At 37.8% G+C, this 26,766-nt stretch overlaps 2 protein-coding genes and 2 long non-coding RNA genes across 10 annotated transcripts; 3 read left to right on the plus strand and 1 right to left on the minus strand.

Annotated features, from left to right (window-relative positions):
• Nucleotides 1–387: 387 nt before the first annotated feature.
• Nucleotides 388–19,835, plus strand: hoxa3a (homeobox A3a). 7 transcript variants are annotated; one of them, XM_082185072.1, is made up of 4 exons: nt 388–499; nt 13,721–13,781; nt 17,062–17,620; nt 18,293–19,835. In XM_082185072.1, exons 3-4 carry the CDS (start codon nt 17,179–17,181, stop codon nt 19,084–19,086), a joined length of 1,236 nt encoding a protein of 411 aa, XP_082041198.1. In that variant the 5' UTR covers nt 388–499; nt 13,721–13,781; nt 17,062–17,178; the 3' UTR covers nt 19,087–19,835. The 7 variants fall into 7 exon arrangements, with proteins under 7 accessions (XP_082041198.1, XP_082041201.1, XP_082041197.1 ...); XM_082185071.1 differs by lacking the exon at nt 388–499 and adding an exon at nt 10,925–12,022; XM_082185074.1 differs by lacking the exon at nt 388–499 and adding an exon at nt 10,925–11,916.
• On the plus strand, nt 4,935–7,593 carry hoxa4a (homeobox A4a). Its single transcript, XM_082185082.1, has 2 exons — nt 4,935–6,248; nt 6,716–7,593. The coding sequence occupies exons 1-2, from the start codon at nt 5,837–5,839 to the stop codon at nt 7,042–7,044; spliced, it is 741 nt and encodes a 246-aa protein (XP_082041208.1). The 5' UTR covers nt 4,935–5,836; the 3' UTR covers nt 7,045–7,593.
• A 213-nt stretch (nt 19,836–20,048) lies between the features above and the next one.
• Nucleotides 20,049–26,516, minus strand: LOC309510340. Its single transcript, XR_014210318.1, has 2 exons — nt 26,271–26,516; nt 20,049–20,167 (listed from the first exon to the last, which is right to left on the minus strand). It is a non-coding gene; the product is annotated as an uncharacterized lncRNA (long non-coding RNA).
• Nucleotides 23,634–25,296, plus strand: LOC309510341. The gene is made up of 2 exons (XR_014210319.1): nt 23,634–23,888; nt 24,500–25,296. It is a non-coding gene; the product is annotated as an uncharacterized lncRNA (long non-coding RNA).
• Nucleotides 26,517–26,766: the final 250 nt, after the last annotated feature.

The raw sequence follows: 26,766 nt of genomic DNA on the forward strand, positions 1-26,766 counted from the left end.
TGGGTGGTTCAACAGGTATGGGACGCACTAATCACTACTTTACTCACCCAATGTGGAAAGGGTACTTATGTTCCCCTTGCCAACTTCTCAACATGAGTGTGCGTCCACGCCCAGTGTTTCGCACTCTTCTCTTCTCTGGAAATCTGAAAAGGGTTTTAGCGGCAAACTTTAGACCCTTTGCCATTCTGGATCCGTGACATTGTCGGGTAAGATAAATAATGAGGTTTTCTCCACGAATTAGATCGTAAAACGGCAGATAGGCTCACTGGCCATAAAACAGTCACGTGGTGGCAATTAAAGTCAGTTTTATGGTTTTGGGGAGTCGACACTATATCGCATATAAAGTTTAATCGCACTGACGTGGAGCTTCGTTCTCTTTCTCTGCAGACCTTAGAGGTGTTCATTGACTGCTTACCACAACTTCTATTGACATACCAGATTGCTATGGACTGGAAACACGTCGACCGGATTCTCTCGGGTGGACGAGAGTCAGATCCTGGTAAGTTCAAGTTGGTTTGTTTCGGTTTTTAGTTTCTGTTAAGAGATATAATTTACTTTAGGCCCTCAGTGAAAAAAATTAGCAGAACATGAATGCACTCAGTTTCAACTGTGTTAATGAGGGTTTGTACTGTGAAGACCTGCTTGTCCGGCAGATGAGTGGTAGGGGGCATTGCTCTCTGACTGTATAATTGCTTCATTCCTACTGCATAAAATTACGAATTGTAAAGACGTTTTTGGTTACTTTTTTTTGTCAGTTTTTCTAGTATCAGCCACACCCTTCAAAACTTTTTGGTAGTAGATGTTGATGCACAAATTTACCGCCTGCCAGACCTGCCTACAAGTTTTGAAACAGAGGATAGGGAGTTGTTCAATCTGTCTGTCTATCTATCTATCTATCTATCTATCTATCTATCTATCTATCTATCTATCTATCTATCTATCTATCTATCTATCTATCTATCTATCTATCTATCTTTAATGGCAAAAATATAGGCTATTTTGCCTACTTTGTTAGCAAGATCATTTTATACTCTCAATATGGATCATTTGTTAATATTTCTGGATATTTTAACCAACTGACAATCTTGTGATTAAAAATGAGTAATTATTATTCAACAAAATCTTATAGCACCACTACTGCTCAGGAACACTGTAGTTATCATGATCAGCAATGCTGTTTTATTTTATTTTAACGGCACATAAAACGCAATAGGCTATTGTCGAAAAATAAAAAACATTAATGCAGATGAGATGAGAAAATGCGCATATAACTTCCACATAGGCTACTTAAAGCGATGTGTGAGAATGAGTGGGAGATAGACAGAATTCGATAGACAATGAAGGAGAGAGACGTGCTGAAGAAAAATGTCTTCGCTCCTGGTTCACCGTGAGGTCAGCGGCGGCAGGAAGATGAATGTGCGCACGCCGTAAACCACCAGCAGAGCTCGCTTTTGGCCAAGTTCAGTGTCACCCGTATTGGCGCCCCTTTTCCCTATAAGGATACAAATGAGAGAAAGAGAAAGAATAATAACTCCTGCACACACCTTTAATTGCAGGGACTCTCAGTAGAATAGAAATGGTTCACAAATCTTGATGCAGCATGGATATCAGCAGAACGACATTGATGGCTACAGCAGGCCAAGCTGTCTGCAGATAGAAAGGTTGTTTGATACCATATTAATAGATTTGGCCTAATATTAATGGTCATGATATATGGAAGATATAAAAGATGCATTGGGAAAACAATAGCATAGATTGAAAGAGAGGGAGAGAGAGAGAGAAAGGGCGAAAGAAAGTTGATGAGCTCGAAGGCTTGTTTGTGTCCATCTGTTTATTTGTGCTTGTTTGTCTGAGAGAGAGAGAGTGCGATTGTAAAGGTAGGGGGAGGGCCGGGGTCAAAAGTTTACGTCAGAACAAGTAGCTGTCATCTGTTCTTGTAGAGCGCAGTGCCACTTTTATAATGGCACAAAAGATGGAATAGCTGTGAATCCCGTGAGTTCTGGTCTAACCTCGCGATGAACTCTGCAAGCTGGGTGACCCTGGGTTAGCATCCCCAAGAGACTACCTCCTCCGCCTATGCCAGAGATTGAGCATTCAGGTTTTATTAAGGGGTTTGATTGGTGAATTTCCTTTGAATAAATCGCATTTGATGACCAAAAGTTCTGCTAGACATTTGCATTTAGGATTGATCATATTTCCGCAAGGAGCATTTCTTTGTTCTGAAGCGTTGATTTCTCTTTGTCTGGATTCTTGAAAACCAAACATTTGTTTAGTTTAATTGAATAAAAGAAAAAAAGGAAAAAAACAATACAAGGAAAATAATCTGTCTAGCATTATTTACCGGTTAATTAGGGATGAACGAGGCCGAGACTGTATTTAGATTTGTAATAAAATACTTGGAATTGTCTTACAAATAATTTTAGGCTATTTAGGCTACTTATCCCCATCTCCTTTTGGATATGCGAAGAAGCATCGACGCCATATATATGTTTTAATTCTCTATATTTCTGTTATAGCGAATACAAGCCTCGAATTTGGATATTTTTGAATATACGGCTTTGGAATTTGAATATATTTATTGGATCTCTTTGGGGTCATTTAATAGGCCTATTAATTGCTTCTGCTTCTCTTTTTTTTAAAGAATGCATAGGCCTAGGCTATATTTTGTGCAATATCTGACATTTCTGGGGAAAAAATATAATTTTTTAATAGCCTACAGAAAATTTCAACAACAAATGGCATTAATGATATGATAATGATAATGATATGACGATTAATAAAGCTGTATCACACACATTTGTATCGGCAAAATTTGTTTAATGAAAGTAATTTCGAATAATTTTGTCCAAGGTTATATTCATTAAGACAGCTTAATTTACGGGTCTTACCTCAGGTTTATGGTTTACAGAAGACCCGATGACACTTGCTATAGACGGAAATTCCCTTTTTAGTTGTGACACGGAGAAATACTGCGGAGATCTCTGTAAATATAAGATTGAAATGCTTTGAATTGAAATACTGAAATGCTCGCGATTTAAATTATTTAGATTTTTCATTGTATTTTGGTTTCAGCCAACTTTATGTTGGAATTCTGTCCTCAAATCGGAAATTTCAATACCATAGTAAGGTGATTAATCTGTTGGCGAAATGTATGTTACCTTTTACATTTTTCGTGTTTCATTCACTGTTGATTTGTTTAAAGTTAAGCTTCTTTATAGTCAATTTATTGGCAACTTATAATTCTATGTAATATGACCAGACGCCGTTTCTGAAATTGACTTTCAATACTCTGAGAGATAGATATTCATTGGAGTAAAAAATGTGATAACTAACCACGATCTCTCTTATTTATATTTTATTCATATATCAATAAATAACAATTGTAGTTGTGAGATTTAAATATCCATAATCAGAATTTTCTTTCTTCTGATCCTCTGATAAATTGTTTGTTTTACCTGATTTAAATATGTAAATACTGCAGCTTGTTGGTGTTTGTTTTGAGTTCTCCAGATTTTTACACAAAGGAGTGAAGTAGGCTATATAATGAATAACAGACGACATGGTATCTAAATCTTCTTTTCTTCTTCTTTTTTTTCAAATTTTTTTTTGTTAAAACCTTGCGGGTTAAAGTCTTAAGACGTTAGCAATATTAATTTATCAAGAGGTTAAATCAAATACAACTACTTTATAATAACACTTTATAACTACTTTATAATATTATTATTATTAAATATGTTGTTATAATGAAGTTGAAAATTAAGTTAATGATAAATGTTACATTTTATATATATATATATATATATATATATATATATATATATATATATATATATATATATATATATATATATATATATGAAGGACCCTGTTCTAAATGAAGTCCAAGGCCGGGGTAAATGCAAGGTCACTGCGTCTAACAAATATGAAAATGTCACCTTTTCACGGGGCACGCCTTGTTGTTTAACAAAGACTGTCAATGAACAAGATTAATAAGCGACGAAATGGACGCTGAGTCACGGAGAGGTCAAACCGAAGTTATCTCTGTGTTGCTAAAGAAAGGTAGCCAGAGCGGTTCTGAGGCTGTGGGTCCTAATAACGTGAATCTTGCGTGGATGCTTGAACAGGAGTTTTCCGTTCGGGGTGGCTGGTGAATCACTACATGGAAATATTAAGGATAAAGAAGCGTTACATTGGAACTACCTGTCGCAAGAGGGATGTTTCTTTATATTCGTTTATCTGGGCAGTCTTATCAGCTTCAAGGTCAGGAATATTATTTTGCTCACGAACTTAAACAAGGTAGGCCTTCTAGTATTTTAGTGTTCATATAAACATTGAAATTCAACAAGTCCAATAGAAATATGGTAAAGTTATGGTATAGATTCGTTGTTGTGCATTTCACAGGAAAGGGGAAATATACAAAAATCAGTGATAGTTTTAACACTTCTTAACATTGAGATGCGTTCCATAGAGATATTTCAAGACCATAAACGTGACATTGCAGCCATTATTAATTTTGAAATATTTTCATTACAATTCAAGCAATATTCATACAAAATAACTCCATCAAGACTGCTATGTATTGCTGTCAATAATAAGCCTGCTGCAATAAATACAACTGATACAACCAAGCAGTGGCTACCTTCAAACATAGTTGAATATAAGCTATTGTGCAGAACATGAAAGTTCTTTATAAGTTGTCCAGTTTAAACTGGAAAGTTAGTTCATATATATATATGTATATATACTGTATATATATATATATATATATATATATATATATATATATATATATATATATATATAGATATATATATATATATATATATATATATATAGATATATATATGTGTGTGTGTGTGTGTGTGTGTGTGTGTGTGTGTGTGTGTGTGTGTGTGTGTGTGTGAGACCAACATATTTCATTTTGGGACTTCTGTTAAAGAATGCCATATTTATTTATTTAGACTAAGCCTTGATTTATGTATTTTTGCTTTTAATGAAGACATATGTGAGGTTTTTCTTATACTAATTCGGTACTAAAAATCATTTCAAAATCAAAGGATGCAAATTTGTGACACTGAAAGGCTCGTGTATGCATTTGAGCAGATCGTCTAGATGATGATATTTCGTAATAATTGACGATGCCAATGGTAGAACCTCTACAACTAAGTCCGTTTATTGTGTCTGTAAAAACTGTTACAAAAGACGTGTGAAATTATTGGTTGATGCTGTTGCTGGCTTGAAAATAGTCTTTGTCCTATTCATTAACAGGTGCATACTATCACTGTGTTAGTTGCTTTGTGAAAGTGGTCATGGGCCTTCTTGAAGGTTCTTTTGAGGAACCTATAGAAATTTGAACGTTCCTGTAGGGTAGGCCTACAGAACTGCAGGTCGTGGTACACAACAAACGAGATTTATTTTTGTACATTTGTCATCAGAAAGGGCATTAACACTGGAAGGGGATGCTTTCGTGATAAATCACGTCTTCTGTTGCACTCAATCCTTTATCACTGTATATCATTTTAACATAGATCGTATACATTCAGCCAGCTGTTTCGTTTTCTATTCAATGTATATGGTAACTATATCGAATTAATTTCTCATATTTTAATTCGATAACAAAAAGAGACGCATATACCGCTCGAACACATTTTTGCTGTGATGATGCCTGGCCTGCTATTGGTGCTTGTTTACACGATGCCCACAGGAGGCGCTGATTGGTCGCATTTCTCACGTGACCGACCAACTTTGTACATTTGACAGAGGAGTAGGTGGGTTTTGGAGAGATCAGAAAAACGACAGCACGATAAAAATTAGAATTGTTGCACTTTTCAAATTAATGATCATGAGTTCCTACTTGATCAATTCAAATTACATCGAACCTTCTTTCCCACCCTGCGAGGAATATCAGCAGAACGGATACATGCCCGTGTCCTCTGATTATTATGAGCGGCAGAAAGACGCGGGCTTCCCCCATCACGAGGAGACATCATACCCGCGATCAAACTACCAAGAGCCGAGCTATGATTACGGTAATGTGTCAACCAACGGCCTCAACGATTTCACCGACCGTCATCACGCGCAACCTCAATCCGTTCCGCAGAATCATGGACCCCGCCTCACCACAGAGAGCTGTGCTGGTTCAACTGCGAGCAAGGATTGTAGCCTCGTGTCAGAGGCTCTCCCAGGCGCACAGAAGGGTAAAGAGCCGGTGGTGTATCCCTGGATGAAAAAAGTCCATGTTAATACTGGTAAGTAATGTGCACGGGCAATAAAAGCTCTAGGAGCCCTGTGGAGGGCATTTATCGGAAGGCATGTAGGGAACAAACCCAGTTGTAATTGCTCATTTAGAGGATTTACTGCCATCGAGATCCCGGTGATAAGGAGTTCTCGCACATTTGATTTCCCTCGATGTTCCGCCCGGGCCATTTGCCTTTTGTTTCTTATGAATCAAAAGAAAGTTTATCGTTGACCATATTCACACCAAACAGGCCTTTTAATTGAGCTATTTTCCCATAGGCTTTGACTCATGTTGCAAATGCTACCAAATTAGTTACATCAAACCTACTGTCGTCGGCGAACGACGCGTATCCATTGTTTCATACTCTACTCGTTTAGTGCTCTTCGAAAAATTCAGTAAGTGTACTAATTATCCGGCATCTCACTTATACCTGAGAATGTCAATAACACCTGCTTGGTTGTGTGTTTATGTGTTTAGTGACCGCCAGCTACTCTGGAGGAGTGCCCAAGAGGTCTCGCACCGCCTACACACGACAGCAGGCTCTTGAGCTTGAGAAAGAATTCCACTTTAACCGATACCTGACTCGACGTCGACGAGTGGAGATAGCACACACTATGTGTCTTTCTGAGCGTCAGGTGAAAATCTGGTTTCAGAACCGCCGCATGAAGTGGAAGAAAGACCACAAGCTGCCCAATACAAAGATCCGCTCCTCGAGCTCTGCGCCCTCCAACCAACACGTGAAAACGGATGCCACTCAGCAGCAGCAGCAAACGCTGCTTCCCACGCCGTGTTCCTCGAACCTATAGTGCTAGAAGCAAATCGACACAGACGGAACTGAACAAGAAAGAAGAACACATTGCAGTATTAGGATCGGAATTTCACAGGGTCACTTTTTATTCAGTGTCCGACGAGGCAACCTAACTTTGCCTTCCCAACCTCTTCCTCCACTCTAATTTGAGCTGGAAATCACATCCTTCCTGTAAAAATAGGTTTTTTTTCTCCCTTAAAGGAACAACAGTAGAATGTACTTTAACTTGGACAATGGATCGTTATGTTTTCTGTCTTTAACCGAGGCATACCGAGTCTTGTTTGTGAAGATCAACGCTATAGTGACGCGTGTACAACCTGACATTTTAACATGAAGGCACAAGTATAGGAACAATCTTCCTGGAGTAGATATCTTATTTGTCTTAGTTACATATTTTAGAGTATTGTTAAGTGTAATTACGTCATCAAAGCTGTGAATATTCGTGTATTTGGTTATTTGTATATTGGTGAATGATGTCAAGTTGTTTTAGTAAGCCTGTATGCAATTGTAGGCTACCCGTGGAAATAATAAATATGACTTTATTGTGCATTATCCCTTTAGGTTAATCCATAGAAAGGACTAAGGTGGCCTTTGTTATTTAGCTGTTGACTGAGGCATAATACCGTTTCCTTCCAAGTATTTTGATAATCCATAACAAAAACAAAACTTTATATAGCCTAAAACTGAAAGGAAATTTTCGCATTGCCTCCGAAATTTTTATTACGCATATTGCGAGACCAATACTGTTTAGACCAACGTTTTATGTTTGTTAATTTGATTTTCAAGACATTATAACATTATATAAATAGGTGCACTTCACAAATCTAATTACTTTTCCACCAAACGTGAGTTTTTATTTATTCAGACTAATATTTGGGGTTTTTGTTTATAAAATAATTAAAACGCCATATGCATAATGGTTATATTAGTGTTCCTTTACAAGCTTTAATGGTTATATTTAGATTTACCTTTACAAGCTAACTTGTAATACGATAAAACGTTACAAAATTCCGATAGCTGAGCTTTCATTGCTGTTTGTTGAATTATATAAATTAATGCAGTATTTTGCTGTAGTTTTTTCTAAATATTCAAACTGTTAGGGTATTGTGATGAAATCCCATACATTTGTTGTTTTACAATTTGACTAATTCGTGATTTCACTTATTATATTCATTCAGTGATATTTTCAATATAAACATACCTCGTTTGTGTACCCAATCTTTTTGCTTTTTATTTGTAAAGACATTTTTTAAATTCGATCCCAACTGTAGCGAAATCTCTTTTGCAGTCACTTTCTAAAATCAAAATGTAGGCTATTTAAATAACAAATATCATTAACTCTTTCCCCCATAGAAGTCTATTGAAATAAATTAGAGACGGACAGTAGGCTACTTACCGGTGTAAACTACTGCTGGGGTCAAGCAAAGGACACAAATGAGCTGTCCAATCATCAAACTGAAGCACTGTGTACGACCCCTTAACCTCTGACCTCGCCATATTCAGCACCCTCACAGACCATGGTCCTTTTATTTCTCGAACGCATGGGGCAGTAGTGGAACTTGAATATGGCCTATTTGAACATTTAGGGAAGACCAAACACGTTTACTTTGTGCCTTATTTGACAAAATATTTCTTAAATGTTCAAATCTTCTACATTTCTCGCCCTTGAACAAGCTAATCTAAGAGGTTTATTATAGAAAACACAAGAAATCTAGATTTCAACGTGAAATAGACAGATCGAAGAAACTAAAGGAATGGTCGATCATTTAAGAATACCAATTTAGGGATCTAAACTGCACTCATAATTTTTATGTGTAATTATCACCAGAATAGCAAATATTATTACACAGAGACAACATTGGATTTTGAATTTGAACAGTATCTGGTCTTTTTACGATCTCTGTTGCGGTCTGTTTGTGGCTTTTGAAATCAGTAAGGATGACTTTAAGGATGATGTTTGTATAAATATTCAGATTTCGAAAGAAAATCCTTAAACTGCAGCCACTATGAGAGTCACAGTCCGTCATCATTGATTCAGATCTTGACAGACAGGAAATTTAAACTTCCATCATGACACTAGCACCTCACCTCTCAATCTACCATGCTTAAAATTTAATTGACTGGCTCACATGACCTTATTAAATAATAGATAGGCTACATCTTGGTTAGAAATAGACACAGGAGGTTCGGTAGGATTTTTCATTTTGCAGTTGACCGTCGACTTAGTCAGACCTCTCAGAACCGACCAGCTGGTCCTCTTCCGGTCAGTCTTCAAAAAGGGGTTTTGGAGTAAGTAATCTAATCTTTTTTTAAATATAGCTAATATTGTGAAGGTTATATATGAAAAACTATGCAGAACATGGTTGAAGTACAGGTTATGCAGATGTTGTTTGTACTGATGTGAACTAAAATTATCCAACAATTATCATGGTGATTTTTCCCTGAATAATTGAGATTTTTTAGGTTAAGTAGGCTATAGATGGTCAGTTTATTTGCAAACGTTAAATAGTGAATCACTGTCATTTAAGTGGTAGTGTTTTTTTACTCATATACATGGCAATTGTAAACAGTGCAGTAACGTATAACAATAATGATAATAGTAATGTGTTGTTCGTAAGCCACAAAATAATTTCACTGTGTATGTGTCAATGTCTTGTTCCTATTAAGAACTAAACACAGGTTACAAAGAAGCGTAAGTATATATTTCAATTTTTTTATTCCATTCACATTCAACAAACGTCATCCGAACTCATAGGCTACATCCAATAAGCAGTCAAAGATCATTGCCGTTTTCACTGGCAACATGGTCAAACTGCTTTGAGCTGTACGTCATTATTAGCTTTGATGATGACCACGGTAAATCCAAGGAAAAGAATTATCTTCGTCTGCGTGTGGTAGTAGCTAATCTTAGCTTGCTTGAAGAGCTCCAAATGTCAGCATTGAGAACAGATTTGTTCTGTCCCCTGGCGATTCTCCACGATCCATTTAGAGTGACAATACAGCCATGCCTGTTGGCTTCTTTAAAGCCACTTTGTTAAGGGGAGAAAGAAAAAAACACTAAATTGTTGAAATATGTTTATGTTGGTATGCAGTTAATAATTTAATAATAATAAATTCATATAAAAATAAGTGATGTTATCAAAATGATTGGCCTTTTAAAATACGAAAATTCGCACCCCGCTTTGTCCTGGTTCAGAATGGTTTGTTTTAAAGCCTTCGTAGTGCACTTGGTGCTCGGGTGAGTAGGATGGAGACATGCTGAAATGTATGAAGGCTAACAGACAGCACCAGGGACATCAGCAGGTTCGCGTTGGGTCTCGCAACACCCCAGGGTTTCTAGTTATAACAGGCAGGTGAATACACCGACAAAAAATGTATAAGCAACACAAAAGAAGTACGACTAAAGCGGTTTTTGAAACATTGTTTACTCCTTTAAAATATCTGACTTTCATAAGTCACGCTTGAAAGCACGCACATCAGTAACTCATCTACATCAAAATGAAGATGTATTTTGTATCGCCTTTGCACTGTTCACTCAAAAAAGGACAGCGCTGGCCTCCGTCCAAAGATTCTTATTGTATTAATATGGAGTTAAAATGATAACATAGTTCAGCTCATGTTCAAATCTGGAGAGAAAAAAGTTTGAACTCCTTCAAGTTATGGCTTTTGAGAGAACAAAGCATTGGTGCATGGGGGAGAAGCGGTCCTGCCTGACTGAGGTGATTAATTATCTACAAGGCTTCACCACGTCTGGTGGATGAGCTTTCAGTAAACACTCTGCTGCCGGAAAACAAGCACCAAATGGTGTAAAGAGTAGGCCTCTTTTCGGGACGGGTCTTCTTTCTTTTGTTTGTTGAGGTATGGACTTGATAGATCACTGCTCTGTAAAAAAAGAAAAAAAAGATGCAACTTTACAGCGACTATGACTCTTGTAGGCTAACTAAAGTTTATGATGTCCACAATAGTAACTTAGTATTAACACATACACTATTGCATATGCGCATTTGTCATTTTTAGTACTGCAGAGTTGACAAGAGCAAACTCTATAAGGTCAGAGAGAGCAGATGCTTCGTAGATCCGCTGATAACACGAACTTCCATTCGCAGTCTTGTTTGACTGATACACCGTAATCACCGAGAGAGGGCCACCTTGCACACACGAGTTCTTTACAGGTTGGCTATTTAGTAGGATAACAGTGGTGTATTAGATTTTAATATATGTAGTTAGTTGGTAGCAAGCATTTGGATGATGCAGTTTTAAAAGATAGTCAGAGGGGAAAAGTAGGGGGAAATCTGATTATATTATTATTATTATTAAGAAATAAGAACTTCATTTGTTCTCTGCGAATCCATTTATTTCCTTTAGGAGTAGCACTGGCACACAAGCAGACTATTAATGTTATGAGGTATGGTTTATGACACCCCACAAACCCCAAAAATACCAAATGTTCTCACATGCAACGGACTACAACCAATCTCATTATAACGTTTCAGCTAATCTATGCGATCCTCTGGTTAAAAAAGGCCCAAAATTAAGACTAGAAATAACATTTCGACTTATAGTCCAAGCACAGGACTTCCGTCGTTTCCATCTTTGTGATCCTACTCAAAGGGGACCAACAATAGTCTCTATTAATGATTCACAGATCAAAAAAGGTTTCCTTTTTAATAGACACTGGGTCACGTGAGTGGGGCGCATAATATGGTTGCGATATTATGATGAAGGGGGTGGATGGCATGCGAACCCCGGTCTGCTGCTGTGCTGATAGCGCTAGCCTACTTTACTAAAGTGGGGTTGGGTCATTGTGGACTTGCTGGAAAGCCGGAGAGATAGAGAGAGAGGGAAAAAATTAAAAGAACGAAAGACCCTGGTACGTTTTGCGGATGATGTTATACAGCTGTCATGAACGGATATGTTTTTCCACACAGAAAAAGACAGAAAGCCCTGCGCACCATGAGGATGGATTTTATTTTGAGGTATTTCCGTTGATTGTTCATTACTCTAGTGAGTTTTTGCGGCTCAAAGAGAAGGTCAGTTACCGTACAATGGCGGATAAACACAGGGAGAGAGTAGGACTCAAGATCATTCAAATAAACTCAACTTCGAGCATATTAAAGAATCAACCTTTATTCATCACTTAACCGGCACCGAAACAACCATTACACTCGTAAATGTACATCTATTTGTGTTTCATACATTTACATGAATGTTACGTTTCTTTAAGCAACACTTTACAAAACTAATATTGTTTAAAAATGTAAAGAAACTTACACTGATTTTTTATTAAATAAAAATATATTAAAGTCATATACATCAGAATGAATCTGCTTCATTTCACAAAACCTGAGGAACAAATGTTTTTTTTGTCAATACCTAGTCTGCATGTATATAATAAAATATAAATGTAATATAAATGTAACTAAATGTTACTTCATGGACTTGCTAGTTTATGTAGTTTCTAATAGGCTACATTTCAAACGTTTCAAAATTTGTCTGCTGCCCAAAAACATTTTCTCTCACACCATTATGATTTAATTTGTTTTTTGTTTTTCAGAATAAAACTATTAATTTTTATCCCAACATTTTATTTTTAAATGTGTGAATTATTAATGATAATATATCTGTATTGCACGTGGACTCAAATCGGCAACACTTGTGCGTGGCTGTAAAGCTCTCTAGGTTGTGAGGGTGTGTAAACTGGGTTTTCCCAGAAAGAATAAATCACCAGACAGCGAATAAAACTCAACAGAGCAGTGGCGGCCGGTTTGTTGCGGAGCTCGCATGGGAAACGAGGATATAATATAAGGAGTATCATCCAGAAGCACGCTGCCTCGCGAGGTCACGACGCTCGAGTCTTGATTTATGGGCTGGGGGACTAAGGGCGGCCGCTGCTTGAGAGCTAATGACTATTCGATCTAAATTCTCTCGGAAGGAAACACAATGGAGGAGAACTCGATGCATTTGCCCGAGTATTTTATTCCTTATGATATTCCTAATGATGATGCATTCTTATTTTCACACCTGCATCAATATTTATCTTTAACTGTAAAAATACATTCATTAATTTGATTTATTAATCCTAGGGGTTTCCACTTATTTTTATCTTATGCATTTGATATATTAGTAGTGTAATTAATTATATTAGCAAGGCAAGAATCAATTTTAAAAGTGATATTCATCACTAATGTTTTTTAGCTTTCGTTTGTTTTTCATGTTTATACAAACCTTAAGGATACGTTACCAAGATCGTTTTCGGTAGTAGCCTAATACTCTTTATTAATATCCGTTTATTATGTACGCTATTTGTGTCAGATATAAGTTGAAGTTAAAGTAGTAACCATTCGTAATGAGTTCAAATGGATTTAGAGTAGAAATAGTGCAACCCATCTGAAATAAAAAAGAAAAGAAAAAAGTATTTATTGTCTAAATTATTTTGAATTACATACTCATTTTAAAATAAAACAATTTAAAAAACATAAATGAGTGACAAACACAAGCGAGTTTATTTTTATTTAGAGATTATCATAGTGCGCCCACTGAATTGTTCAGCTAAGTGTCATTGACATAACTATTTACATTTCTCCTGGTTCTTGTTGATATGAGAAAACACAAAACAAAGGTATTGTTATGAGAAAAGACAAAAAATGACAATACTTTTATTTTTTTTGTCGTAGATCTCCAAATAAATGAATGTGTCCCATCACTAAGCCTGCAAGAGACTGTGTTTTGCTTAAGGTGAGCTCTCAATTGCATTTCACAACCACCATGTCTTGCTTTATTATTTAGTATCATTCCATTTATTTAAAGGCGTACACATGCACGCATCCACACACCTAGGCTACATGTAAAATTAAGACACAGAATTTATTTCTTGCCACGTTTATGGTCCAAATGTCATTATGAAGGAGTCTGCTACAATGTTCTTAAGCTAACGTGAGAAAATGGTTTTAAAAGGCTACGGATTAACATACGGATTAATACATGTTTTGCTGTAAGACACAACTAATATAAGAAGTTAAATTGCAGTGATTTAAAATATTTTTTATTTGAAATGTTTGACAAAAATGACCGATCATTTAATCTATTTCTCATCAGTTTCCGCGCCATTACTGAAACCCCTTAGTCATCGTTTTAATGAAAGAAAAAAGGAAACAATGGTGCAAATGTTCAAAATGCTGAAATTGTAGGAAAACCGCATACACAACGATTTTTTAAATCCCACTCACCAACCCACGCCGCCCGCTCTTTTCTCTTTAGTTTTGGCAATCTGTAACCCAGTGGGCCGCGCGAGAACAGGAATCTGCCTCTGTGTTTACTGCCGTGCTGCGTAAGGACATAAATCTTCGCGTCTGACCGAGAAAATACACAAGCTGATGTTGGTAATTCATTCGTATGCAGAAGAGTTTGATCCATAACCTCCCGTCCCCAGCTCGCGGCTCCCTTTTTTTCTTCCTGCTACTTTGGAGGTCCGGGAGTTTTATTACCTTTTTCTGTGTAGCAAAAAAAAAGCATCCTTTGCTTTTTATTGCCGATAGTCCTTGATTCAGTCTTCATGACCAATTATTTGTTAAATAGTTTATTGAAATGTTGCAGTATATTATTATTACTATTGCTACAACTATTATTATTATTATTTGTATTATTATTGTTTATTATTAGCTAGGCTACTATATTTATAATGTTTATTGAGTGGTTTACTGTTGCGATGTATAATATCCCTAAACAATTTGTGATTACTGTAGCCTATTAGTAATTAGTAATTCAGTCTTTTTCAGTATAATACCTTTATTGTAGTTTTGAATTCTTTAATAACTAATAGTTACAGTGTTGCTACGATTAAGTTTGACATAGTTTCAACAAATAGTCCAGTTCTGAGCTTAGTTTAAAAGATTTTATGAAGTTGTATGTATTCCATCCTGACTGTGTTCACAGGGGAGTAAAGCAGCTTTCTGTGCTTGAGAAGGCGCTTCATTTGCATAATTTTTCTTGTCTACGGTGACGCTCTGTTTCGAGGGAGTTCACTGGGGTGTGCATGAGTATGTGTTAACGTGCTAGTTTGTGCACGTTAGTGGTACACGAAAGACTCACTAGAGCGCAGCCCATGGTGGCATTTAGTATAGGTCCGAGAACACAGGCGGTCATTTAGTAGTATGTAATATGTGTGTATGTGTGAAGGTGCTTAATCTTTACGACCAGGGCGCACGAGACAACTTTCGTTATCTGGCTGCTATACTGATTTACGTCAAAAAGAGAAAAAGACAGAAGGAAGGAATTTGAATCCTCGAGCGCGACGGAGTCGCATCTTTACTGCAGATACGTCCCATGACTTCTGCAAGTGCAGCTCTGGCTTTGTTGTCTTCCCGATTTAGCTTTACCCTGGACCGCTGTTTGATCGATTTCTGCCGCTGAATGAGAGAAGCTCGCGCCGTGCTGCGCACTGCTCGTCAGAGAGGAAGGTAAGCGGGACAGAGGCAGGGTTCTCGCATGGCTGTTAAATGGCGAGTTTGTGATTTATGACCGCGCGACTGAAATCTCGGTTCAGGAAGAGTTCATTCTCGCACATACACACACTCACTCACAGTCAAGCCAGATTCCTCCCGTGCAGCAGCTGGGTCTCCTGCTTTGTGGCTTTAGTGGCTTTTCTTTTAGCTTTCCTGTGATAGTGCCAGAGAGTGAATTATTGGAAGTCAAACATGGATGGCTAATCTAGGAAATAAGGAGGCCTGTTGGTTTGGTTTTATGTAATTATGTGGTCTCATGTAGGCTATGGAATTTGGGCCTGATATCAGTAGGCTACAGTTACATCGTTGGTTGTAAAAAAAACAAAAAACAAAAAAACGTTTCTTTCTATTTTTTATTATTATTGAGCCGACATTTATTGGTAGGCCTATATTATTATTATTATTATTATTATTATAATTGTTGTTGTTATTATCGTTGCTGGTATTATTTGTTATTATTAACGCTGTAATTCCTGAAATAGTCCATGATTTAGGCTACGTATGGTTTTTATTGTGCGCTAAGTAGATCATGATTCTCTTGGTTTTCTTTCTTGTGACCTTATCTTCGTTTTGTTTCTTATATAAGCATGTCGAATTCTGGGATATATTTAATAGGGTATTAACCTTTCAATTATCAAACTTCGGAGTTGAACACTGTACCAGGCGAATGTAGCCTAATTCGTTCCAATGGTTACTGCCGCGCTCTGCATTAGATCTGGGCCGTGGCGATAGCATTTTCCCGGCTTGACGACTCCTCGTGCATCCACTGATGCCAGTTAACTATCCATTATTTTTGGTCGGCGAGGAAGAGTTCAGTGTGGTTATGGAGACGCGCGTCTGCCCGGTTTTTCAGGTTTCCTGCAACAACTTTCAAACCCAAACAATACACGCAGGGGCTTGAATTTATGTAGACTAAAACGTTCTGGAACACCTTAAGATCTTAAGAACAGATTAACTTGATTAATGAACTTTGTTTAGAATAGAAAAAAAATGTAGAGTCTACATTAAAATTAAAAGGCTATCTAAGACAAACTCAGCACAAGCACGCAAAAAGTCATTTCTTTGTATAAATAGCACGACAAACACAATGCGTGCTATAGATACGCAGTAGGCCTACTAGGAGATCGTGTTGGAATAAAGGTCGCATTAAATTCACGGCAATGGTTGTTGCTTATTTATCGCCCTAATACTTTATTTCGGTTCACACTACTCATTTACGTTAACACAATGCTCTATTTTACAGGAAATATTAGTTTTATGTGCTAATTTGTTTAGTTATTTTAACCTGTTAATATTGACTATATCTTATTTTGATTGGACAGTGTGATTAAGTTAAATATTTCAAGCAGTTATCATGCTCTCAGTTCTCTTCAATTATTTTGGCTATTGTTGCAGCTGGCCATAAGGTAAGTGGTGACTGGCTCTCCAAGTCTCGCCACAGTGTCAACTGAGCTTTGAAAAGTAAGATGGATAGGCTTTATTTCACCCGCTCAACGTATCTTCTCTCACCGTAGGTTCACCCGTAGAGCCCATTGGCGAAGAGGTGTCACGTGACTACGTTGAACCAATGTTCTTCTACGAAGGTGTCAGGACCTTGTCAGAAAGTGAAATAAACATTGGGAAACGGCGAGATGCAAAAAGCGACCTACTGCGACGGCTCGGCAATTTACAGTGGCTTTCCCTATCAAAGCGCAAACGGTTTAGGTTATGATGCCAATCAGCAGCAATATCTCCAGGCCCTTCATGTGGAAAGTGAGTACCATCGACCGGCCTGCTCCCTGCAGTCCCCTGGTGGCTCTGCGGCTCTGCACAAACCCAATGAAATCTCCGAGGGCTGCCAACGGAGTAACGGGACACAAGCCCCAGTACCAGACATCCCCGATAACAACCAGCCCCCTACTGCCCCTTCCGGGCCATCATCCCCCAGTGCCCTGAACCAAATTCCGAGCAATGATACCACCACCGAGAATCCTGGGCACTCACCTCCAACGCCAGCTACAAGGAAACACATTTTTCCGTGGATGAAGGAGTCCCGTCAGAACACAAAGCAGAAATCCTGTAGTACCATTTCAGGTGATTACACATGGGCTATAAAATGTTATAAAATAAGATAAACTCATACGAGCCATATTACACATCTAATCTTAGTTGAGTACTCGCAGCTTTCTTTTTTTATTATTATTATTTTTTTATAACATGATGCCAACTAACATAAATGTCATATGTAAACACGCATCTGTATGCTACATGGAATTTTGCATTTTCTACTTTTAATTGGCTCCAAGTGACAATTCAGACCTTAGCATTATTTCAAAGGCTTCTGAGCAGTCAGACTTACAGATGACACATCCAACACACACGTATGTCTACAGGCTTTACTTTCATTCGGTAGACAACCATTTTATTTGATAATTACTATAGGCTACTATGAATTGCAAACACAAAGTGCTGAAAAGTTCTGTCATAGCACATTTGTGGGGAAAAACAAGTTGCCAGGTGATTGCACTCTCGCTCTGCCCCACTTACGGAGCTGACTATCCCACTTTATACTTATTTGTATAGAATATACCTGCTGTGAAGAAGCAGTTAATGCTGTTTTCAATACAGTAATCATGTGCTTGTTTTACCAATAATATCCTGGTAGTATTACTCTATAATCTTTAAATTGATGAATGATTTACAGTGAGCTCAATTTAGTGGGGCATACACAATAATGTTTTTCGTTTTACTTTTTTTCCTCAACAGTAGAGAGCTGTGCTGGAGACAAGAGTCCCCCAGGTTCTGCCGCCTCCAAGCGCGCTCGTACTGCATACACGTCTGCTCAACTCGTAGAGCTGGAGAAGGAGTTCCATTTCAACCGTTACCTCTGCCGCCCGCGACGAGTGGAAATGGCAAATCTGCTCAACCTTACGGAAAGGCAGATTAAAATATGGTTCCAGAATCGCAGGATGAAGTACAAAAAGGACCAGAAGGGGCTTGGAATGATGCCCTCTCCTGGAGCACAGTCCCCTCACAGTCCCGTCGCTCTATCATCTGGTGGCGGAGGAGGGGGTGGGACTGCATATTTAAGTTCAATGCATTCTCTGGTTAACAGCGTGCCCTACGACTCACCCTCTCCAGCATCGTATAGCAAACCCCAGCCTAATGCGTATAGCCTGCCTACGTCATATCCACCTCCTCTGAATAACTGCCCGCCTCCTCAGAAACGGTATCCGGGGACTGGCACAGCCACGCCTGAATACGACACGCATCATCTTCAAGGCAACAACAATTACGGAACGCAAGTGCAGGGTAGCCCGGTTTATGTCAGTGGCGGTGGCGGCTACTCGGATTCTTTGGTAGGTATGGGGGCCTCTGTATTTGGCCTGACACATCTACCCCATCCACCTCAAGGCAATATAGACTACAATGGCGCTATCACCATGGGAAACAGCCATCAGCAAGGAGGGTGCGAACCAAACCCATGCACATTCACAGACCTTACACCGCACTATTCTCAGGGAAGAATTCAGGAAGCGCCCAAACTGACGCATCTATAGTGTTGATTGATACAATGTATTTCTCTCCCCGTCCACGGCACACATTTGCGTCCCCGTTCTGACTGCGTTTTCTGCCAACTATTTTGTTCATAGTTTTCCTGACGTAGCCTCAGTTGAAACGATCTTGTTTTATGTTCAACTTTACATATATAGAAAATAAGTTAAAGTTCCTAAAACCGTAGGCTAAATGTCATGGCATATGTAGGGTTATTTGAATTGTTTTAAGTTAATCTGAAACAGGGTATAAGAACACAGTTTTATGATGTTTTTAAATTGATTTTGATTTTAAATTGTCCCTATAGTCCACGATTTCTTTTCTGTTTTGCATTTTGCACTTGAGGAAGGATGCATTTGTACATGTTTTTTTCCCCCAACAGTTTTGTTATACAGCGTGAGCTCGTGTCTGTCAGTCCTTCAAATGTATTTATTTGTTTCCATGGACAGTAGATTGTTTGTGTTATGTAGCCCAAACCCTTCAGATATACAGAAATTGGTCAAAGGAAAAATGCATCCGGGGATTTTCACAGTCATGTCAGCGCTTAAACATATTGTCAAGTGCTAACAGGCAAGACTGTTTATCAAAGGTCATAGGCTATGTTCGTATATTAATCAATGTTTGCGAATGTTAATCATGTCTTGCTCAAACAGTCGAAAAAGACATCAGATACTTTTTATTTGTTCGAATATTTTTGATGTCACACATTCCATGCTGCTCCACTTCTGAAAAAAAATAAAAGAAACTAACTGACGAGCTTATGTATTTGCCTTCGTAGAAAAGTGGTTACACAACAAAAGCATCAAAACCAGACAATTAGCAATCAAAATAATCATAATCAGCAGATAGTTTGCGTAATGCATGTCACTGTTTGGTTCAAATTAAGTAAAATGTAAAACTTTTTTTAAAATTTTTTATATTTTTTTAATGAAAAATATGACATTTTTGAAAAAGGACACAAACAAGCAACTTTTGCATATATTTAATGAGTGGTGAACCGTCATTTCCTGCAGTCTTGCAGTATGTGAAAAGTGCAACCGATTCCATCCTTTGTAATGGCAGTCTCCTATAGGCCTCCAGCAGTGCCTGTGGGAGTAAAAAAAAAAGTCTTTAAAACTCTGAAATGCAAAAAAAGTCCAGCCCCTTTTTGGGTCAACAACAGTGCAAGAAAAAGAAAAGACAGTTACTGCATAAAAGATAATGCTATTATAAAATATGCGAATAATAAGAACGCAGAAGTATCAGAAACAATTCAATTGAAATGTTATTCAACCGTAGTCATCAGTACTCGAGACAATTATTCCTGTTAACAATTTTAAGTCTACTGTAGAGACGCTTTCTTTAATATCAATAATGTAGTTTTGTAATTTCACTTTACATGAAAAGGCGATTGATTAACAATCTAAACACAAGTCGCACTAACACAATTGCTAGTAAAAAATACTAACTTTAATGTCCAAATATTAAAAGAGTGTCATCTTTGAAAATATTGGTAGGCAAAGAGCTTTTTTTCACTAGCCTATATGTTTAGCCTATACATGACTGTCCGATGTAATGTTATAAATCATTGCAACACTTGGAATTCATTGTAAAATGCTCTCATTCTATGGTATACGTTTAAGCAAGACAAGTCAGAACAACTGATTTTCTTGAGCTTGCGCGAGACATTGGGGATATCTAGTTCACGCCGTATGAAAAACATATCGAAGTTGATCGATTTAAGGACATTAAAGATGTAGCCAGTTATAGGTTTCATGAAAACAGGCCATGTTTCACTGACTTGGAGTCAGTGCTAACTCCCTAACCTCTTTTCTACTCTCACAATCCTAACGATAACAACTTAAGAAATAACACTAAGCCTTTATCACAACAAAAATAGCGCATCCTTTTATCAAATTATGCAATATAAAAGAAAATTACTTACTCTTCGATAGCAAATTACTGTTAATCGAAAGTGGATGTGGACTTTAGGTTTGTGTTTATTAGAGAGATAGAGGCAAAACTCTGTAATGGAGCCTCTCGTTCTACCAGGATTTCATTCGCGTAGAGTTAGAGGGTTTAAATGTGTTTTGGGGGCATGAGGCTGTCAGACCCTTTGGCAAGTAAGATTGATCGCGTGCAGGCTTCTAGAACTCTTTGTTTAGTATATAAGCACTAAAACAAACGACCAAATAGGCTACTCGTTTCCTAAATTTTAAACATAATCCGCATATATGCTGTATTCAGCACAAAAAAATTGTAAATAAAAATAATTCAAACTTTTACTTCACAGAAAGCCAAACAATTTTCATAGTAGACTAATGTAAGGTTAGTAGAACGAGCTATAAGAGCATACAGAGTTTGTATGTGATATTACGTATTTAGTAGCCTATTTACTCTGATCCACACTGTTCAAACATTGCTCGGTAAAAAAACAAAAAAAAAACAAATTCGAGCCTGTATATGAAACCATCTGGTATCAGGAAGCTTACTTCAAATATTTACTGAGAACGGCGTAGGTCCCCATCTTAGAGAGCATAATTAAATATACAGACTTTTAATTTACATTTTATATTGCACGGTATTTTATAAATAAGTGGATAGATTAATAATGTATTTTAGAATACGTATATTTCAGTGCGATCATCTTACAGAATGTTCTGTTAAATATGAAACTGTACGTTTTTGTCTAGCCAGTGTAGGCTATCCTAAGAATCGATAGGCGGAACGTTACATCAATAGATTTGGGTGGGGGAGGGCTATATGTGATTCCAATGCATTATGTGCAGTATTAATGGTAAGAGGATCTGGGCTGAAACCGCTGTCTTTTCAGGTCACATGAGATAAAAAAAAACCGAAAAAAAAAAAAACCGTCTATGTCAGTATAGCAGGCGTAACTTATTTGGCTAATGTATTGGAGCAAGACTGGTCCACTTAGGCTACTTTACACAGACCGAATGCACGGTGGCAGAAAGGAGGCACCGGTGACCGGTTTTGAGTCTGACTAGAAAGCTTCAGGGCCATTGCCTTCACCATGACACCGATGTACATGCAGTGACCTCCCTCTTGAGAGAGGAGTTGCTGGAAGAAGTTCTTCGGATCGATCTGTCAAGCTGGATAATTTTGAATAAACCCCAAATTGCCATTGGGTAGAGGTAATCACGTGACATCACTTTTCAGACTTTTGTCTTTTTGAATTCAATATGTCAATAGTAAGCGGTCCACATATGGCATGAATAGTTAGGCTATATTAAAATTAATAGTTTTAATGTTATTGTTTTCTTCTAATAGCCTGCATAATTTAATTGAGAGCGAAAAATCATAGACTTCAACGAAGCCAATCTTTCCCTACCCGCGCTCTCGGGGCAAGAGACAACAGGTTTACAATGAATTACGAGTTTGAGATTGCGAGACGGGTTTCATCAATAGTCAGCCATCGCTAGCAGAGTGCCTTACTTCTTTTCCCCCCTGTTGACGACTCATTTCAAAAGTCATCAGTCAAAAGCTCAGCGCTCACGAACCCTTACCCTCTTATCCTACCTCCTTTCGAGCACACCACCCCAAGCTTAAGCCTCAGGAGGCAGCCAAGCCATGTAGGGCCCCGGTACAGCATAGATGGGGGAAGCCCGCTGTACTAATTCTCTGACCCCGGAATACCCGTGGATGAGCGAAAAGAAACCGTCCTCCTACTACACCAACCGGCTCCTTGACTACTACAGTACAGTCATTTCCCAGCAAACATTGGTCCGACGGCAACGTCGTGTCCCTGGCCAAAAATAGTCGCGGTATGACGGCATAAATCGGTAAAAATATGTAACACAGAACATTTCCTAAAAATGCATTCAGATACATGTGTGCATGTCTACAGTTATCTGAGGTTGCATGTATAATTGTTATTTTGACTTTTAGCTACGTGTAGTTCAATATATACCATGTTGTGTTTCGGGTGAGAGAGGACGTCACCATGTCTTTTACACGTGCATTTATAGTCCATCATGACCCTCTATGAAATCAATTGTGATAAAGCTGTGCTTAATCCTTGCGTGGTTAATACTGCAATAATTAATTAAATTTTTTATTAAATTAAAGTTTTAATAAGTTTTGTGAATACGTCCACTGACGTCCTTTACACGTCTATAGTATCGGGTGAGAGGACGTCACCTGGCGACGTCTTTTACACGTGCATTTATAGTCCATCATGACCCTCCATCATGGAATCCTTGTGAAATATGCAAAAGCTGTGCTTAATCCTTGCATGGTTAATACTGCAAAAATTAATTTAATTGCCCAAGTAGTTTTTAAGAGGTGTGAAGACGTCCACTGACGTCCTTTACACGTCAAGGCTGTGAATACACGTCCACTGACGTCCTTTACACATCTAGTCAAGCAAGACAGAAAAAAACCCCCCAGGAATTATCTTTATGAAATACACGAATTGTATACAAAGAAAATATATTTACTTTATCTTGTTTAAATAAATTATAATCTCACAGTTCCCAGTGTGGTTAAGTGAATGCAAAGCCTCTGCATTTTAGTCATTATTTCAACCTGATACGTTGTGTTTTTTTTTTTTTTTTTATGGAATGTATGCATGTAAAACAGAAATATATCTGGTCACCATTTATGTCTGAGTTGGATGTAATTGCCAAAACTGTGCTGCCAAGATGTAACAAAAGATCTCCCGACATTACCAAATCCCGCGATAGGTTAGATTATCTCACGAGATGTTAACGCGTTTTCCCCATAGACTCACTCCGGAACACTGAAGTTTGAACAACCACGGAGAGAGGAGGAATTGAGGCCCATATTATTAAAAATCTACTGTTGGGTACGTACATTTTGTATTATTAGATTCACGTGCTAGAGTTTTACTTGTTTGACATGAATGAACCGAAAGAAATGATGCCCACATTGTCAACTGAATTTGGCTAACGTTAACTGAGTTTGGCTAAAATTAGCTAGTAGGCTAAAAGTTGCTTTGAACTTATACAACGGACCACGGTATACCATAGTATAAAGTATGTTTAATGATACAGTCAAAGTTATTACTGTAAATTATTAATGTAGCCTTTTGAGAGTTTCTTTCAGAAAGTAAATTATCTGAAGTAGAATGAAATGTTTAGCTGGATTTGAACATGTATGTTTTCAGTAACTGCTTTAAAAATATTTTGTAATTTTAGAATAGCTAAACATGTCTATTCAGGGGACATCACAGCCCACCTGTCTTTATCAGAAATGTCCTGTTCACTTTCTCACTGTTACACACCTAGTTAAGGGTCTTTCTCAAGGGCACCACAGTGGTATTGAAGAGGCAGGGGACAAATGCTGTTTTGAATTTAGCTGAAGACCATACAAATATTTTGAAAATAAGTGCATGTCATTTACCTCAAATTTTTAATTTTCATTTATTTTAAAAAGAAATATATTCTCTTCCCTTAGATGCTGTGAAGAGGTGGAGCCCAAATGCTGCAGACTCTGAAATTGATGCAGCAATGGCAGAACACCTGAAACACACTCCAGGAAGAGCTGGGGGTGGTGGATACAAAAAATGAGCCAAACAATGTGTTTAAGGGATAGTTCACCCAAAAATGAAAATTGTCATCATTTACTCAACCTCATGTTTCAAATCTGCATACCTTTCTATGCTAAACACAAAGATATTTAGAAGAATGTTTGTAACCAAGCAGATGTCGCTTCCCATTAATAATCATTTTTTTCTCCAATAATGGTAGTCAGTGGATGCTCTATTTGCTTGGTTACAAACATTCTTCAAAATATCTTCTTTTGTGTTCAGCAGAAGAAAGAAACTCATACAGGTTTGGAATTTGGTGAGTAAATTACATAATTTTCATTTTTGGGTGAACTATCTTTATATAATAATTCAGTATTTTGCTATTGGTATTTAGTTTGGTTAACAAATCGAGAGCTTAGAATTATAAGGTTCTATCTCCGTTTATTGTAGTTTATTGAGGATCAAAGTTTTTAAACTCGGTTTATGTTTTGTGAGATGGAACCTTTTATTTTATTAATAACTACTAACAAAATATTTTTTTTACAAAAATAACACCACACAGGCATTAATAAACACCTAATGAATCAGATTATCAAAAACTCAATTTCGACCAAAAGTGGAGATAGAACCTTAAAATTCTAAGCTCACGAAATGTTAAACATTGAAAAAAATAAAGAGAAATTTTGGCTGTTCAAGATCAATAAAATGTTGTGCTTAATCAGAACATGCTTCTTTATTGCTTATATCCACAAATAATGTGTTATTGTTTTTGATGTACACGTGATTAAAACGTTTTATTGACATTCAGGTCTGACTGGACCAATTTTGGACCTTTTTAGAACCTTTGTCAAGATGTGTAGGCTAAACCTCAAGACTTGATTGTCTTTCACGATGTTACACAATAGGTGTGTGATTATTTTATATGCAGGCTTATACACTTAAATTATGCAGCAACACATTTAAACACATATGACGACGCATTTAGACGTCCAGGGACGCGCAGAAGAGACGTGGAATTCACGGCCAGAAGAGACGTGGAATTCACGGCCAGAAAAGACGTGGAATTCACGGCCAGAAAAGACGTCGGTTCAACTTCCATTTTGGAACTATTTTTCAACCATGACGGGACGTCTCGGACGGACGTCTTTTCAACGGTCATTAAACGTCCAAATGTTTGCTGGGTTGCTTCTCTCCAAAAGGTGAGTTTAGGAAAACCTAATCGAAAAGAGAACTAAGGTCATTTAAGGTCTGAGAGAAAAAAATGAGCATCGTCATATCCTTCTTTACATCTGTACTATCCTCTCGCTGTTTACCTCGTAGCTGCAGTCTATGTGAAAATTATATAAAATGTTTGACTATCTAGTTTAATTCGAATCAATAAGGTCTTTCTGATGTCTGACGTCTAACGAAGAATGATAGATTACTGTTGTGGCGCAAGGGACGCTCAGGCATTCATTAGAAGATACTGGTCGGTACCACGCACACACTGGCGATGCTGTTTGCGGTCTACAGTGTTTTTCACAATGCTTTTTAGTTTATCAGCTTTTTATCGCATTTTACAGGTAACATTACATTAACTTTTCGATAGAAAAATACTAGGTATTTTCATGTTATGCATTGTTTGTTATTGTATCTATTTTTGACTATGAGACAAAACAATTCGTGTGTTCTTTTTTGGACTAATTTTTCCAGGCTTACCCGAGCTTCCCGAAGGCGGCTTGTCTAGTGAAGAAGGAGGTTCGCGCCGCTTGAGAACAGCACACAAACACACTGCTTTTGGAGCTGGAGAAGGAGTTCCACTACAGCGATACCTTTGCCGACCTCGCCGTGTGGATATAGCCGCGTTGCTTGACCTTACAGAACGCCAAGTCAAAGTGTGGTTCCAGAACCGACGGATGAAACATAAACGCCAGACCCATACTTCGGACATCTATGGGGAGCTAAGCAAGACGACTGTCGTTGATGATAGTGGTGAACTGAGCGACGAGGACGTCTCCATTTGTGGCCTGCTTCATGGTAGACTGGGTGTAGAACGAGAGTCAAACTATTTTCAAAACGACCTGTCAACACTCTCCGGGCAGCCCTGTAATGATAACGACATGCAAACTTTTGAATTGTTTTCTAACAGCTTTATGGAAAAAAGTCTGAAAGCCACCTACTGCTCTGGGCAAGGGGACAATAACACACAACCGAT

Source organism: Leuciscus leuciscus (assembly GCF_965113295.1).
Source record: "Leuciscus leuciscus genome assembly, chromosome: 12".
Lineage (NCBI taxonomy): Eukaryota > Metazoa > Chordata > Actinopteri > Cypriniformes > Leuciscidae > Leuciscus > Leuciscus leuciscus.

Coding starts and splice junctions, on each gene's coding strand:
- hoxa4a (XM_082185082.1), top strand. CDS start 5,837: ATGATCATGAGTTCCTACTTGATCAATTCAAATTACATCGAACCTTCT. Junction 6,249..6,715: donor AAAAGTCCATGTTAATACTG/GTAAGTAATGTG, acceptor TTATGTGTTTAG/TGACCGCCAGCTACTCTGGA.
- hoxa3a (XM_082185072.1), top strand. CDS start 17,179: ATGCAAAAAGCGACCTACTGCGACGGCTCGGCAATTTACAGTGGCTTT. Junction 17,621..18,292: donor ATCCTGTAGTACCATTTCAG/GTGATTACACAT, acceptor TTTCCTCAACAG/TAGAGAGCTGTGCTGGAGAC.